The 15,383-nt window shown below is 42.6% G+C and overlaps 1 protein-coding gene across 1 annotated transcript in view; it reads right to left on the bottom strand.

The window, feature by feature from the left end:
* Positions 1–15,383, bottom strand: part of RHOQ (ras homolog family member Q) — an 81,117-nt gene that overhangs the window by 50,500 nt on the left and 15,234 nt on the right. Inside the window, exon 3 of the mRNA XM_030195812.1 lies at positions 2,571–2,735. Within this exon, the coding sequence (XP_030051672.1) occupies positions 2,571–2,735 (165 nt within the window). The remainder of the gene's footprint in view (positions 1–2,570; positions 2,736–15,383) is intronic.

The following is a 15,383-nucleotide window of genomic DNA, read 5'->3' as shown; positions in this document are numbered from 1 at the left end:
AAGGAGGTTTGATTGAGAACAGGAGACGGCAGGAAGACAAAAATTGAAGTGCATTAGGTTAGTCTCTGTTTCCCTTTCCTTGCGCAGCTGTCTTCGCCATACACTCAAAAGAAAGTAAGCATACCTATGAGCTGCTGCATCTACATTGTCGTTCTTTGTTGTTGGTAGCATTTTTATTTAATCTCGCTTATATTTTCAAATATGCCGGCTTGTACAGTATACGGATGTACACAGAGGAAATATAATAACGGAATAACTTTTCATAGGTAGAGTAATAATTTGTTGTAAATCGTAATCAGTGTGTCATTTGGAGGGGCTGGTTATAGGAACACCCTAACACGTGTTATATTTGTGCAGAGATTTTTTTTTTCTCCTGGTAAAGGACCACTAAAACAGACAACTTTGAGAATCAGGTGCTCAACATTCAGAGTTTCTATCTATCTATATATTTTTTTACTTATTTATGTCATTTATATCCCACATTAAACATTAATTAGGTTGAAACTTGGGAGCATTTAAAATCTTTCCTTTTTTATTTTTTTCCTGTGCCTAGATCAAAAGAGAAAGATGGTTTGTGGGAACTTCTTGGGCAGACTGGATGGACCGTGCAGGTCTTTTTCTGCCGTCATCTACTATGTTACTATGTAAATGAGATATCAGGGTCTTAACCTATATGAGTCTCCTACTACGTGAACATCAACCTGAACTATTAAACATCAAACAGGAGAGAAGCTTGACAAAACGCAATAGGAAGTGATCCAACAGTGTTGACAGAGGAAGTTTAGTGAGTGGACTTGACGTCTGATGTGCTTTCAGGGCAAGAATGTGATATTCAGAGTCATATCAAGATCCCCCTCTGTCTGAGGAAGGAGATGCTCCAGTGCGAGCGTTGCCTGTATTACTGCGCTTACTAATGAGTCAGAGGCCTGGCATACCAAATCAAGACAGCAATGTTTAGGGACAGCGTGGATGGAAGCCCACGTGGCTGCATTGCAAGTGTCCTCCGAGGGAGTGGAGTGCGAGTGGGCCGAGGTGGTGGCCATGGCATGGGGTTGGTATGCATATATTCTATCAGGTGGCTCCAGGCTCGCTCTATGATAAGCGAGGGACCTGCACTGGGCTATCTAGAGAGATAATGTCTGCTTGGTAACCAGGGCTTACCAATGGGGCGTGAGTGGTACATACAGATTCCCTTCCTTAATTTTTTATATAGGTTGGCTAAAAAATGCATTAAAAATGCAATTTTTAGCCAAGCATATACAGGACTGGCCTAGTGGTTAGGGTGGTGGGCTTTGGTCCTGGGGAACTGAGTTCAATTCCCACTGCAGGCACAGGCAGCTCCTTGTGACTCTGGGCAAGTCACTTAACCCTCCATTGCCCCATGTAAGCCGCATTGAGCCTGCCATGAGTGGGAAAGCGCGGGGTACAAATGTAATAAAAATAAAATAGATACTATTGGAGATTCTACATGGAATGTTGCTACTGTTGGAGATTCTACATGGAATGTTGCTATTCCACTAGCAACATTCCATGTAGAAGGCTGTGCAGGCTTCTGTTTCTGTGAGTCTGACGTCCTGCACGTACGTGCAGGACGTCAGATTCACAGAAGCAGAAGCCTGTGCGGCCACATTGGTGATCTGCAAGGGCCGACTTCTACATGGAATGTTGGAATAGCAACATTCCATGTAGAATCTCAAATAGTAGCAACAGTGGAGGAGTGGCCTAATGGTTAGGGTGGTGGACTTTGGTCCTGGGGAACTGAGGAACTGAGTTCGATTCCCACTTCTGGGCAAGTCACTTAACCCTCCATTGCCCCATGTAAGCCGCATTGAGCCTGCCATGAGTGGGAAAGCGTGGGGTACAAATGTAAAAAAAATAAATAAATAAAAAGAATGCATTTGAAACCTGTAGACTCACCATTCTTTCATAAATAGGCTTTTTTAAAAAATTTATTTAGTCCAATTATTTATATGTTTGTTGTATTTATTTGAAGTCTATACTTTTTAGCAGGTTTTGCACCTTTTTATGTTAAAAATTAACAGTGATGTAAAAATTATGTTAATCGAGTTATTATTCATATTTAGTATTGATTTATGTTTTTGACATATTACGGTAGTCCCTGACGCAGACCTTTTTAGAGTTAAATGTGGCCAAGTACTTTTATTGTGCATCCCAGTTTGCTCTGCTTTGCAGATTGTCTGTGCCTCTTTTTCTCAGCCACACCTGGACGTGCCAGTGTCACACCTTAACAAGCTGCCTGTGGCACAGAGAATAAAGACATCGCTGTGAGCTACTGTTCAAAAAAAAAAATAAGCCAGGTTTGATACTGCAATCAGTTTCAAAGACAGGCAGAGAGCAAAGAGGAAGCACAATGAAAAACTGGAGACAAAGAGCAGAACACAAGAGTGCCAAGAAAGGAACAATCGGTGCAAAATCCAATTTGGTCCGCGGAGCTGCACAAAGGAACACGGAAATAGCCAGTCTAGACCTTGAACACAAACCACGTGATCAATATTTAGCTAAAACTTGCATGACAGAATACCTTTTGATAAATTTGAAACAAATTGTACCTGGGTTCCCACTAATAAAAAAGGTACATTTGGTGCATATTCTCTCAACTCTGGCACCCACTCTTCCTTCACGTTTTGAAAGGAGGCAGGATTCACCACTGAGAAGCAGATGAGGAAAACGTCAGTCATAGGATACGAAAGAGGTCGCAGACGGTCATAATCTTCCTAGGAAAAGAGAAAAAAAGATTGGTTTAGTCAAAACTCTAACCCTGCTAACCTTTATGTTAACCTTTATGTTAATCATTTATTCAGTAGTTACAGTATAAGACCATGTGCAAACTTAAGACTGATAAGAACGTTAGTACATAGGTTTACATCAGTAGGGTGTTCATGGTTCCTGGCAAGACAGAAAACTGGCCAATGTGTGGGCCGATTTTCTGCTACTACTGGTCACTCCCAGGTCACGCTCTGCTCCTCTGTCCCGCAGTCAGTCATCTGTCTCCCTTCCTTTCTCTTCACCCCCATGGGTCTGGCAACTCTCCCTCTTACTCCCCCACCCCCCCCCCCCCGCCCCAAGATCAAACTTGCCTGCAGGGGCAGTGATCACCACAGATTGTCTTAGCCAATCTGGGGCCTTTTCTCTGCCACATCCCAGTCCCTTTTATTCCAATTCCTGTTTCTGCTTATGTGGGACCCAGCAAAGGAAGGTCCCATGGTGGCCAGAGGCAGACTGTGGTAAATGCTACTGCTGTTGATGGTGATGCTGATGAAGGCAAGTCTGACTTTAAGACTGCAGGGGAAGGGAGGGAGAACTGTATGAGAGAAAGATGCTGGACCCTTAAGGATGCAGGGAAAGGAGAGATGCTGGATAGGGAAGGGAAATAGGTTTTGTTTTCCTTATGGTAATTGCTGTATTTCCTTTCAAAAGTTGTATCTGATGTTAATTGAAATGCATAATTAAAAAAAAAAAAAAATATATATATATATATATCTCAGCACTTAAGCAGCCATGTGCTGACTCCACCCCCCCCCCCCCCCCCCCCCCCCTCCCCTGGAATGCCCCCAACATAGCCAGCTTTGTGTTGGGTGCTAACTGCAATATTCAGCGGCACTTCAGTTGAGCACTGGCATTTACGCCAGGGGTAAATACTGGTACCCAAATGTGGACGCAGGAATAGGCTTTAAGCGCTATTCTATAAGGGCTCTTTTTACAAAGCAGCAGTATGCCCAACGCGGGCTTACCACTCGCTAAACAGGAAGTAGCGCCGGGCTACAGCAGCAGCTCGGCGGTACTTCCCACCCCCAGGGGGCCATCATACATTTATTTTTGTAGCGCTGGGGTGTACCCAGCAGTAAATCGGGCAGTGTCACATGCTGCCTGTTTACCGCTGGGTTAGTGCAAGAGCCCTTACCGCCGCCTCAATGGGTGGCAGTAAGGGCTCCCACCCCAAAATGGCCATGCAAGTGCTTTACTTGCCGCATGGCCATTTCCTGCAAAAAAAGAAACACTACCTTTTTACCAGCTGCGGTAAAAGGGGGCCTCGATGTGCGTCAAAAACACGCACAGACACCAGCACAGGCCCCCTTTTGCCGCAGCTTGGTAAAAGGGGCCCTAAGAGCACCCAACATGGAGTGCTCTTTACAGAATAGCACACTTTTCTGGCATCCAGATTTACTACTACTACTACTTAACATTTCTAGAGCGCTACTAGGGTTACGCAGCGCTGTACAGTTTAACAAAAAGGACAGTCCGGGCTCCATTTACTGAATCCAGCCCTAAGTGCGTACACTTACACCTGCTTTTGAACTGATTGCAAGGTATATTCATGGGTTCATCTTACTTGTGATTTCTGCAGGATTTGTGCTAGCATTTTATTGAAGACGTAGAGGTGCTGATGTGTAGATGCATTTTTGCCCCTCTCAGTCCAGGCAACCAGTTATAAATTTGCTCACTTACTGTCTATATAATGCGCTCCAATTAGGCACCAATTCGGCACATAACTTTTAGTGCCAAAAGTTATGTGCATAATTGCAATTGGGTGCTATTTGATAAAAGTAGCACCTAAGGGGTCCTTTTACTAAGGTGCGCCGAAAAATGACCTGCACTGTAAAAAATGCCCATTTTTGGGCCGAAAATAGACTTGCGGCAAAATAAAAATTGGCGCATGTCCATTTTGGGTCTGAGACCTTACTACCACCCATTCACTTAGCAGTAGGGTCTCATGCATTAACTGCGTGGTACTAATCTACACACGTACAATGTCGATTACTGCCTGGGCCACACGCCAGAAAATAAAATATATTTTCTGTCACGCGTAGCGGACGTGCGTAAAAAATGAAATTACCACCTCGGCCACGCGGTAGCCAAGTGGTAGTTCCAAATCGACGCGCATTGCGTGCATGTAGGCGCCAAACGGCTTAGTAAAAGGGCCCCTAAGTGCTTTAGTGCATAACTGAAAGGGAGGTGTGCATATTGTCAGGCCATTGACAGGCCATGTGTAACGGTAAAAATAACCTCCGAGGTGGAGGAACAGAAGAAACCTTACAGTCCGTAGAAACAGTCAAATAGTAAGGTCAATGGATGAGTCTTCCAACACTAAATCACACATACAATTTGGTGGATTCTCAAGAATGTAGTTTATTAGAGAGCAAAAGGACCTGAGACAGGACCATGTTTCAGCTAGAAAAAGCCCGCTTCAGGAGTCTTTTGCAGACAAGATCTAAAGCGAGTTCTTCCACAATATTAAAAACACAAGAAACATCTAGGCGAGAATCATGAACTCTACCCATAAGGCAAAGGCTGTCTCTGGCGACACAGGACCTGTGTTTTAATACTGTGGATGAACGCTCTTTAGATCTTGTCTGCAAAAGATCCCTGAAGCAGGCTTTTTCCAAGCCAAAACACGGTCCCACGTTGGATCCTTTTGCTCTCTAATAAAACTACCTCCTTGAGAATCCACCAAACTGTACTTGTGATTTAGTGTTGGAAGACTCATCCATTGAGCTTACTGTTTAACTGTTTCTACGGCCATGTTGAAGTCATGCACTTACATGCTAACCTTACAGAATACTAACTTGCACATGCTAACATCTACCCCTGCCTTTTACGTGGCATAAGTTATCATGCCTAAATACTGGCGCACAAATGCCGATTTACGCTCTAAATGGCCCAAATGCCATTATAGTACCCTATCCTAGTACACAGATTTTTGGCGTCTATCTTTAGTGTCCTTTATATTACTGTCCCCATAATGTCCATCTAGTTTAAATTCCTAGAGAGATAAGACCTTCCATCACAAGCCTGGTAACAGCTGTCTTACAGCAACTACATTTTTTCTTGCAGTTATCCTCCCATGCAAGCCACCGGGGCTGCTTTAGTCCATCACAGCAGGTTTCTAAGAGGAAATTATCAGCAATATTTTCACGCCTTCTTTCCTCCACAGGGTAAGTACAGAGAATGTAAGACCTGAGTTTAATGGCCCCCCCGCTCTCACTGCTCCAATCTGACTAGCCAGTAGGCATCACTATAAATACAGTGCTCGGCTTCACCCTCGTCAAGGGCCTGTCAAGTAACTTTAGCAGCAGTTTCATCCCGAGCCAGCTCAAGGAGCAGGAGAACGCAAAGACAACAGGAACTCAGCACGAAACACTGAGCGTGAAGCTGGTCTTAGAACAGGGGTTCTCAACCCAGTCCTCCGCAGTCCGCACACACCTAGTTAGTCAGGTTTTTATGATATCCACAATGAATATGCATTACCCTGAAATTTCACTAATTACTCCTTATTATAAACACATTCATTACTTTTTTAATTACTTTTTTTTAAACATTTATTAAATCAAACATTCCCAATCCACCACAGTAAGTACCTTGTATAACAATTTCCCTCAGTATAACATTCCACTTCTTCTGACCCTGATTGTTGAACAATAACACAGTCCAAAGCAGTCCATCGCGGGCTATATTATATTATGCACCGCTCAACTGCCCTGTTATTTGTTGTAGTCCATCGCTGTCCAATCAGTAAAATTCTCCAAACAACAAAACCAACAGTCAGAGGTCTCAATCTCTCATGGAGAGTACTTACTGTGGTGGATTGGGAATGTTTGATTTAATAAATGTTTTAAAAAAGTAATGAATGTGTTTATAATAAGGAGTAATTAGTGAAATATCAGGGTAGTTGATACAGTGTGACTAATTCCAAATTGGATTGTAACCCTTGTATTACGGACAATGAGTATGCATGAGATAAAATGGAGCAAGTGCATGCAAATCTCTCTCATGCAAACCTGACTAGCTAGGTGTGTCCCAAGGCCTGGTTGAGAACCCCTGCTTTAGAACAATAATTCTGAAGGTTTCCCCAGGAAAAGATAAAAAGTGATTTCTAATTGGAAACAGAATGGGATGGCAATTTAGAAGTCATTGATTACCATCTTCTTAACTCGAAAAAAAAGTGTAAGTGGCTTGTTCGCTTTTTTTTAAAAACAGGATGTCTTGTCTGAAAGGATATAAAAAGGACTTTGTGGAGAAGTTTGGTTAAAGCTCATGTGATGAAAAAAACTAAAATTATAACCTGGCAACTTTTTGATTTTGTGATCTCTGAGTTACTAACCATCTGTTTGCTTTGTGACTTTATAGAGGCATTCATCTGAGAAGGTCCTCAATCAGAACCATCTGTTTTTAGAAAGGCACCAGAAATAGATCTAAGGCAGGGCTCCAGAAGGAATCTAACCTTCAGCCACTGAAGGGAAACCACTGACGGATTGCTGAAGGGCACTAAACTTGACCTCTGCAAATTACAGTCCTTTCGCTACCTCTAAATAGGAACACATTAAAAGAAAAAAAAAACAGCAGAATTGCAGACTGAGCCTGCCTGCATTTCTAACATCGACTGCCTACTACCTCTGCTAACCAGACAAATGAAAGAAAATGTACCTTACCTAAGGGAAAAACAGTTTATCAATCTTACCCAAGCTAAGAGCAAAGATACCAAGTTTTATCACCGTGCCCGAAGCAAATCACTAATGCATGCCACTTCTGGTCAAACAGATTTTATTATTAGCGTATCTTTTTATTAAGAAAGGTGTGAACAGTACAACCATCAAAAAGGATCTTTATCCCTGGGTCTTCTCTCTTTTTTTGTGCAGTTTAATTTCTCTTTACTCAGTTTAAATAATCACCCCCCCCCCCCTCCACCAAAGAAAAAAACCCACAATCAAGTGACATCACACAGGGTAATCAAAAAGTTCAACTTATGTTCATTAGCTCCTTCATCTCTTACAGGAAAGGGATGCAGCATCTATACCTAATCATATAAGTACATAAATACATAAGTAATGCCACACTGGGAAAAGACCAAGGGTCCATCGAGCCCATCATCCTGTCCACAACAGCGGCCAATCCAGGCCAAGGGCACCTGGCGAGCTTCCCAAACGTACAAACATTCTATACAATCAAGCCATTGTGACATCACTAATGAGGTTGGCTCTTATTGGTGGAATGAGCCACTATGACATCACAATAGGTTAAATCACTGCTCTATGTAATAAAAGTGAGCCAAGTAGAGGACATAAGTACATAAGTAATGCCACACTGGGAAAAGACCAAGGGTCCATCGAGCCCATCATCCTGTCCACAACAGCGGCCAATCCAGGCCAAGGGCACCTGGCGAGCTTCCCAAACGTACAAACATTCTATACATGTTATTCCCGGAATTGTGGATTTTTCCCAAGTCCATTTAGTAGTGGTTTATGGACTTGTCCTTTAGGAAACCGTCTAACCCCCTTTTAAACTCTGCCAAGCTAACCGCCTTCACCACGTTCTCCGGCAACGAATTCCAGAGTTTAATTACACGTTGCATTTTATACAAACTAACTAGCCGTTGAGCCCGTAAAAACGGGCTGGTATTGGAGTTTTCCTTCCCCCCCCCCCCCCCACGAGGTCGCCACCGCTCCCCCCTCGGAGTCGCCGCCGCCACCCCTCCACCCGGCCCGGGCCCTCTCTTCGTTTCTGAACTTACACATCCATTTGCCGAACACAGCAAGGCACATCAGCTGAGCTGCCGTGGGCCCTTCCTTCTCTGCCTGTGGCCCCGCCCTCCTGTGACGTAACGTCAGCAAGGGCGGGACACAGGCAGAGAAGGAAGGGGCAGCTCAGCTGATGTGCGTTGCTGCGTTCGGCGAATGGATGTGTAAGTTCAGAAGGGAAGAAAGGGCCCGGGCCGGGTGGAGGGGTGGCGGAGGCGGCGACTCCAAGTGGGGGGGGAGGGGTAGCAACCTCGGCAGCGCAGTTTCCCTCTCTGTCCCGCCCCTCCCATCATCACGTATTGACGTGGGGGCGGGACAGACAGGGAAGTCTCTACTGCGCATTTGCGAGTGAGTACGGTCACTCGCCGTTTATATGTTTGATACTTCCTTTTAGGTAGAGTGTAAATCCAAGAGGTTACTGTATCAGCTGCATCAATAGATCCTCCCGATCTCCACACCCAATCTTGAATATATAAAACCACTAAGCTCCAGTCCTACCCTCGCCCTCTTTTCTACTCCTCTTGAAATCACCATAAACTCATACAAGTGGAGAAGTAGGTATGCAAATCTTTGCATGCACATTCATTAGGGATCTCCTGAAATCTGACTCGCACACTAAGATTCTCTCCATCTCTGTTTGTTTTCTACATCTGAATACCATAACTTGAGGATGAGCAGCCCTGGATTTTTACAATTGGTTAGTATAACCCGCCAGCCTAACAGCGCTAATGTTTTGGCACCTCAGCTACACTACCCCTGCTCTCTTATATCTGATAAAAATAAAAATGTGTGGTGGGGGTCAGCTGACAAATTCAATCCTGTTATCCTTTCTATTCGTGTCGTCATCTAAGATATCTGGACACCTGTAGCAATTTTCTAATGCTGTCCTCAAACACTGCTTTTCAGCATGCAAAAACGTGCACGTCAAAAAAAAAAAAAAAAAAACTATCGTCGTGCATTAGACATTTTTAAGTGAAGGAGTAGCCTAGTGGTCAGGAGGGATGTGCATTCATTTGAAATGACTTTTTCCACATCATAACACTTAACTTGAAATTTTGGTTTTTTTCTTGTGCATTATCTTGCACTGTGGCCAATTCTATAAATGTCACCAAATATATAGCATGCTATGTGCTAATTATATAATGGCAGCTTTGGTGTCCAGAATATACATTATATAATACTAGCATACATTAGCATTTATGCGCAGACATATTGTGCACTCGCATCATGTCAATAGCAGGCATAATTGAACCGCTGACTAATTTAATCTGTGATTCTTCTGGAAGAACCCTTATTTTATCATCCTCACTTTAATAGTCCCTTAACTCTTGTTTGTCCTGTTTGTCTGTCCTAATTAGATTGTAAGCTCTGTCGAGCAGGGACTGTCTCTTCATTTTCAAGTGTACTGCGCTGCGTACGTCTAGTAGCGCTTTAGAAATGATAAATAGTAGTAGTAGTAGTAGTCTTTAGGGTTCTGGAATGTTGCTACTCTTTAGGATTCCGCACAGAATCTTGCTACTCTTTGGGATTCTGGAATCTTGCTACCCTTTGTCCTTATCCCTTATTTGTCCTGTTTGTCTGTCCTAATTAGATTGTAAGCTCTGTCGAGCATGGACTGTCTCTTCATGTTCAAGTGTACTGCGCTGTGTACATCTAGTAGCGCTATAGAAATGATAAGTAGTAGTAGTAGTAGAAGATTGTCAGAAGGATTACATAGTTTATTAATAGTGCATCCAATATCCATGAAGGGTATATGATTTCTTAGGATTGGTAAAACAAATTTTCTCTAATTTTATGGTTCCTTATTGGAATGTACTTCCCATTGATATTAGAATACATGTTAATTATTTTTCTTTTCGTAAGAAAATTAAGGGTCCTGTTTACTAAGGTGTGTTAGCGCTTTTAGCGTGTGCTAAAAATTAGTACGCGCTGTGTAGAGACCCATAGGAATATTGGGGGAGATTCTATATATGGCACTTTAAAAAATTGGTGCTGAAATCAATGCCAAGCATATTCTATAATCGGCACCTAGATTTAGGTGTTGATTATAGACTATGCTTAGTTGATATTTCGGCGCAAATATCTGCATGCATCCATTTACACCAACGAAAACCTGGTGTAAATCTCAATGTGTAAATTAAGGCGTACTGGCCCATATTCTATAACTAGGCGCCCACATTTTGGAAAGCCCATGAAACATCCATTTCCCCGCCCATAACCACGCTCATTCTTGCCTCCGCGTGTTATAAGTTCAACGTGCATCATTACAGAATACGCTTAGTGAGTTGTATGCCTAAATTCCTATAAGTGCCAATTAGTGCTCATTATTGCTTGTTAAGTGCTGTTACCAGCCTCATTAGCTTGTTAAACCAATTAAGTTATGCGTGGTGTTATAGAATCTGTGCCGATTTTGGCATCTAAACCTAAGCGCACAATATACAATCCAGGGGATTATGGGCAACTACACAGTTAGCGCAGGCTAATTCTTAGCGTGCGCTAAAAAATGCTAACGCGCCTCTAGAACGGCTTAGTAAGCAGAGCCCTAAGACTTATTTGTTTTCTGGTTGTCTGATTATAGTGCTTTGTATTTGATTTTATGCATTTTGTTATAATTTGTACTGTTTGTTTAGCTATTCTTATTTGATGATGTAAAATGCACCAGACCAGTTCAGGGAGGGTAGCGGTATATAAGTCTGTGTTGACACCGACATTAAATACGACACTTTGACTCTATTCTGCAAGTTACACACTTAAAATGCAGAACCTACCTAAGCCCCACCTAGGCACTCCTCCCACAAGCCCTTACATTTCTATGCTCAGCGAGTTGTGCGCTAAACTTATACAATACCGCTTACCCCCTTATTTATTGCATTTGTACCCCGCGCTTTCCCACACATGGCAGGCTCAATGCGGCTTACATAGTAACAAGTAAAAAAGAAAAAGAAATAACAAGGTCTTTAAGAAGATTGTACAAATTGTAGAAAACATAATAATAATGTGGTTAATGAATAAGTAACAAGTAATAGGAAGGATTAAGTGTAGAAGGGAATGAGCGTAGGGAGATGGGCGTAGGAAGGATGGAGAGGAAAACGATGAGGGATGAACATAAGGAGACTAGGAGATATGGTCGATGTGTAACAATCATCGGTACAGAATCATGTGGGTGGACTTTAGTTAAGTTGGATCATTGGGGTAGGCTTTTCTAAAGAGATGGGTCTTCAACGCTTTTCTGAAGGGCAAAGGGCCATCGATTGTTCGGATGGGTCTTGGTAAAGCGTTCCAAAGCTGGCTTCCCAAAAAAGAAAAATTCTATAAAAGTCGTCAAAATTGCAGCACAATTTAACTGAATAACGAACTAATTAGCACCAATAATTGGCTTTTTAACAAGTAATTGTTGGCACTATAATTGGCATTTACATGCAATCTGAAAAAGGGGGCACAGAAATGGGAGGGTCATGGGCGTAACAGGGGTGTTCCTAAAAATTAACACGCATTGTTATAGAATAACGGGGATATGCGACCGTGTGCATCTGCATCACGTTTTGGTTGGTGCAAATGGCCACGCCTAGTTAGGCATGATTCCCAGGCGTAACCACTATTCTATAAACCGCACCTAACTTTAAGCACAGCTTATAGAATAGAATTTTTTTTGTGCCATACATAGAACCTAGTGCTTAGTGTTCAAGTATCACATACATGTGCAACACCAACGGTCTTGCACGTTAAATACTAGAACTCTATATCTTACATGCGCCTAACTTAGGCGACCTGTTGGTTGTTCCAAGTTACTGGAGACAAAGGTGCAGACAATACAAAATACTGCTGCTAGATTCATTTTTTCTGTTTGTCATCTCAAAAGAGTTAAGCCTTTGTTAAAATCTTTACACTGCGGCACACACTGAGTTCAAGATCTGTACTTTGGTCTATAGAATATTATTTGGCTTAGCTCCATCTTATTTAAGCTGTATTAATATTCTCTTTGGAGAAGGATATTCATAAATCTGCCAGAAACTCTTATATCAGTTTCTCTCCTAATCTGAAACCTTATCGTTCAGAAAAAAAAAGCGTTATCATGCCACTCTTCACTATCAAGCCGCACATATCTGGCATTCTGGGCCAAATGATATAAGGAGAATTGGTTCTTATTTAGTATTTAGAAAATGTCTAAAAGACTTAACTTTTAGGATCTAAACTAAGACTTAAATTTTTTATTATTTTAGTATACAATACGCTTGTTTTGTAATTTTCGAACTATGTTTAGCTTTTTTATTTTACATATTTTTTAAGTGCGATTTGTAATTCCCAAAATTTGATCAACTTCTTCATTATTATCTGCATTGAACCTTACAGTACATGCAGGTTACAAGATTACATTGTATACTGAATGAGGAAGGCTACGATTCAAATCGTGCCCATAGGAGAAGCCATGTAAGAGGAAATGTATCCTATTTCAGAAACAGCATCAACCTTCCAATCCTGGGGAAAGCAGCTGGAACAAATCCAGCTTATTGTAAAATCTGTACAACCTGCCAAGGAGCTATAATACCTTCACCCCTCCCCAAGCAATAATCCACCATTTCATATGGGGACCTATTTACTAACAGTTAACGTGCAATTACCTGCAACAGGGCCCCAATCTATGCAATGGACTCTGCAACAAATAGCACACATCAATGTCATTAGTGCATGCTGTTAGTAAATGAAATTGTAAAGAGAGGCTAGGAAATAAATACAAGGCAAAACAGAAAAATTGTATTTATTATCTGCATTTGTAGCCCACATTTTCCCACCTCTTTGCAGGCTCAATGTGGCTTACATTATACCGTAGTGGCGATCGCCATTTCCAGAATGGGAAGTACAGATTATTACAATTAAATTATAGAAAATATAAAGTAAATTAGAAGAAAATAGATATACAATTCATTTCAGGTATTTGAGATCAAAGGGTAGTAACGTTCAGTAATGACAATGTGATTAAAGTAACCAAATAAAAATAGTTTGATGTTAACTTATTCCGGTACAGTTTTGATGTCAGGTCTTGTATGAAGGATCCTTTTGATAAGTCTCTTTGAGCAGGTTAGAAATGGAAACAAAATGAGGAATCTAGATGTGCCATTCTGGACCAGACCAAAGGGCCCCCACATCCCGTCTCAAGCAGCGGTCAGAAGTACTTGGGAAGTTTCCCTTGTTACTCATTGCCAAAAACAAAAAGTGGTGATCCTCATACCTGCCTAGATGTTTAATGGACTAGACCTCTAGAAACTTAAGCAAACCTTTCTTAACCCCACGTATAAATGTCAGTCTTGACTAGGTCTTCAGGTAACAAAAGATTCCTTAATTTATGTGTTTAAAGAAAAAAACATTATCAAATTCATTTTAAATCTGGTACCAGTTTGTTTCATGGATTGCCCTCCAATTCTAGTCTTATTTGAAAAGGTACATAATGTTTGCAATTTACTTGTTCCACACTACTTATTTTATAAACCTGTATCATATCCCCCTCAAAGCTGATTATGAAGGGAGGGAAAAAAACTTTTTTTTTTTTTTTGGGGGGGGGGGGGGGATTTTGCTCACACCTTTTTCAGTAGTAGCTCAAGGTAAGTTACATTTAGGTACACTGGTTGAGAACCATTGCTCTAAAACATGACCAAAATCCATCTCTCTTCTTTCTGAACACTGTACCAAAACCCTTATCCATCTTCAATACTTCCCGTTTAGACTACTGCAACCTGCTCCTCACAGGTCTCCCATTGAACCATCTCTCTCCCCTTCAATCTGTTCAAAATTCTACTGCAACAGTTACCTTCCACCAATATTGCTACTCACATAATCCCTCTCAAGTCAGTTCACCGACTCCCTATCTATTTTCACATAAAGTTCAAACTTCTCTTCCTGACCTATAAGGACATTCATTCTGCAGCTCAATAATTCTCTTCTCTCTCTGCATTCTTCCTTGGGACCTTTGCTCATCAAATAAGCCACTCTTACCTATGCTCTTTTCCTCCACCATCAATGCTAACCTCCATTTCTTCCATCTTGCTGCATCCTATGTCTGGAATAAACTTCCTGAGGCAGTATGCCATATTTTGTCTCTGGTCCTATTCAAATCCAGCCTGAAATCCCACCTCTTTGAGGCTGCTTTTAAATCTTAAATCCTTACTCTCCTGTTTATAGCCCTGTTGTTTTTATTCATTTTCCACAATAAATGAAACTCCCTAATCTTGCAATTGTCCTGTTTGTCTGTGTTAAATAGATTGTAGTTTGGAAGTAGGGCCGGTGCCGGGCAGACGTCCACGGTCTGTGTCCCAAAACTGGAAGGGAGAGATAGATTAATGAAGAAGCAGAACCTGTCCAGAGTGCCAGATTGAACTCTAGTCACTGGATGGACCAGTGGTGTAGCTACATGGGGCCAGGGGGGACCTGGGCCCCCATAGATTTGGCCTTGGACCCCCCTGCCGATGACCCTCTCGACCCCCCGCCCTCCCGCCGCCAACCCACCATCGCCTGCCTGTGCTGGCGGGGGACCCCAACCCCCCGCCAGCCGAGGTCCTCTTCTCGCAAAAGACTTCCTTCTGTTTCTGACGTCCTGCATGTTGGGGTCCCCCGCCAGCACAGGCAGGCGACGGCAGGTTGGCAGCGGGAGGGGGGGGGGGTCGAGAGGGTCGGCAGTGGAGGGGCAAAGTTGGTGGTGGCAGCACCGGGGGGGTCGGCGGCACGGGGGGGGGGGGGGCTAAAATGTGCCCCCTCACCTCAGGCTCTGGACCCTCCTCCTGCCGAAGTCTGGCTACGCCCCTGGGATGGACCGTGCAGGTCTTTATCTGCCAGCACTTACTGTGTTACTACTTAAGC

The sequence above is a fragment of the Microcaecilia unicolor genome, chromosome 3 (assembly GCF_901765095.1).
Source record: "Microcaecilia unicolor chromosome 3, aMicUni1.1, whole genome shotgun sequence".
Taxonomy (NCBI): domain Eukaryota; kingdom Metazoa; phylum Chordata; class Amphibia; order Gymnophiona; family Siphonopidae; genus Microcaecilia; species Microcaecilia unicolor.
The sequence above is the reverse complement of the archived record's forward strand: the minus strand, read 5'-3'. Positions and strand labels throughout refer to the sequence as shown.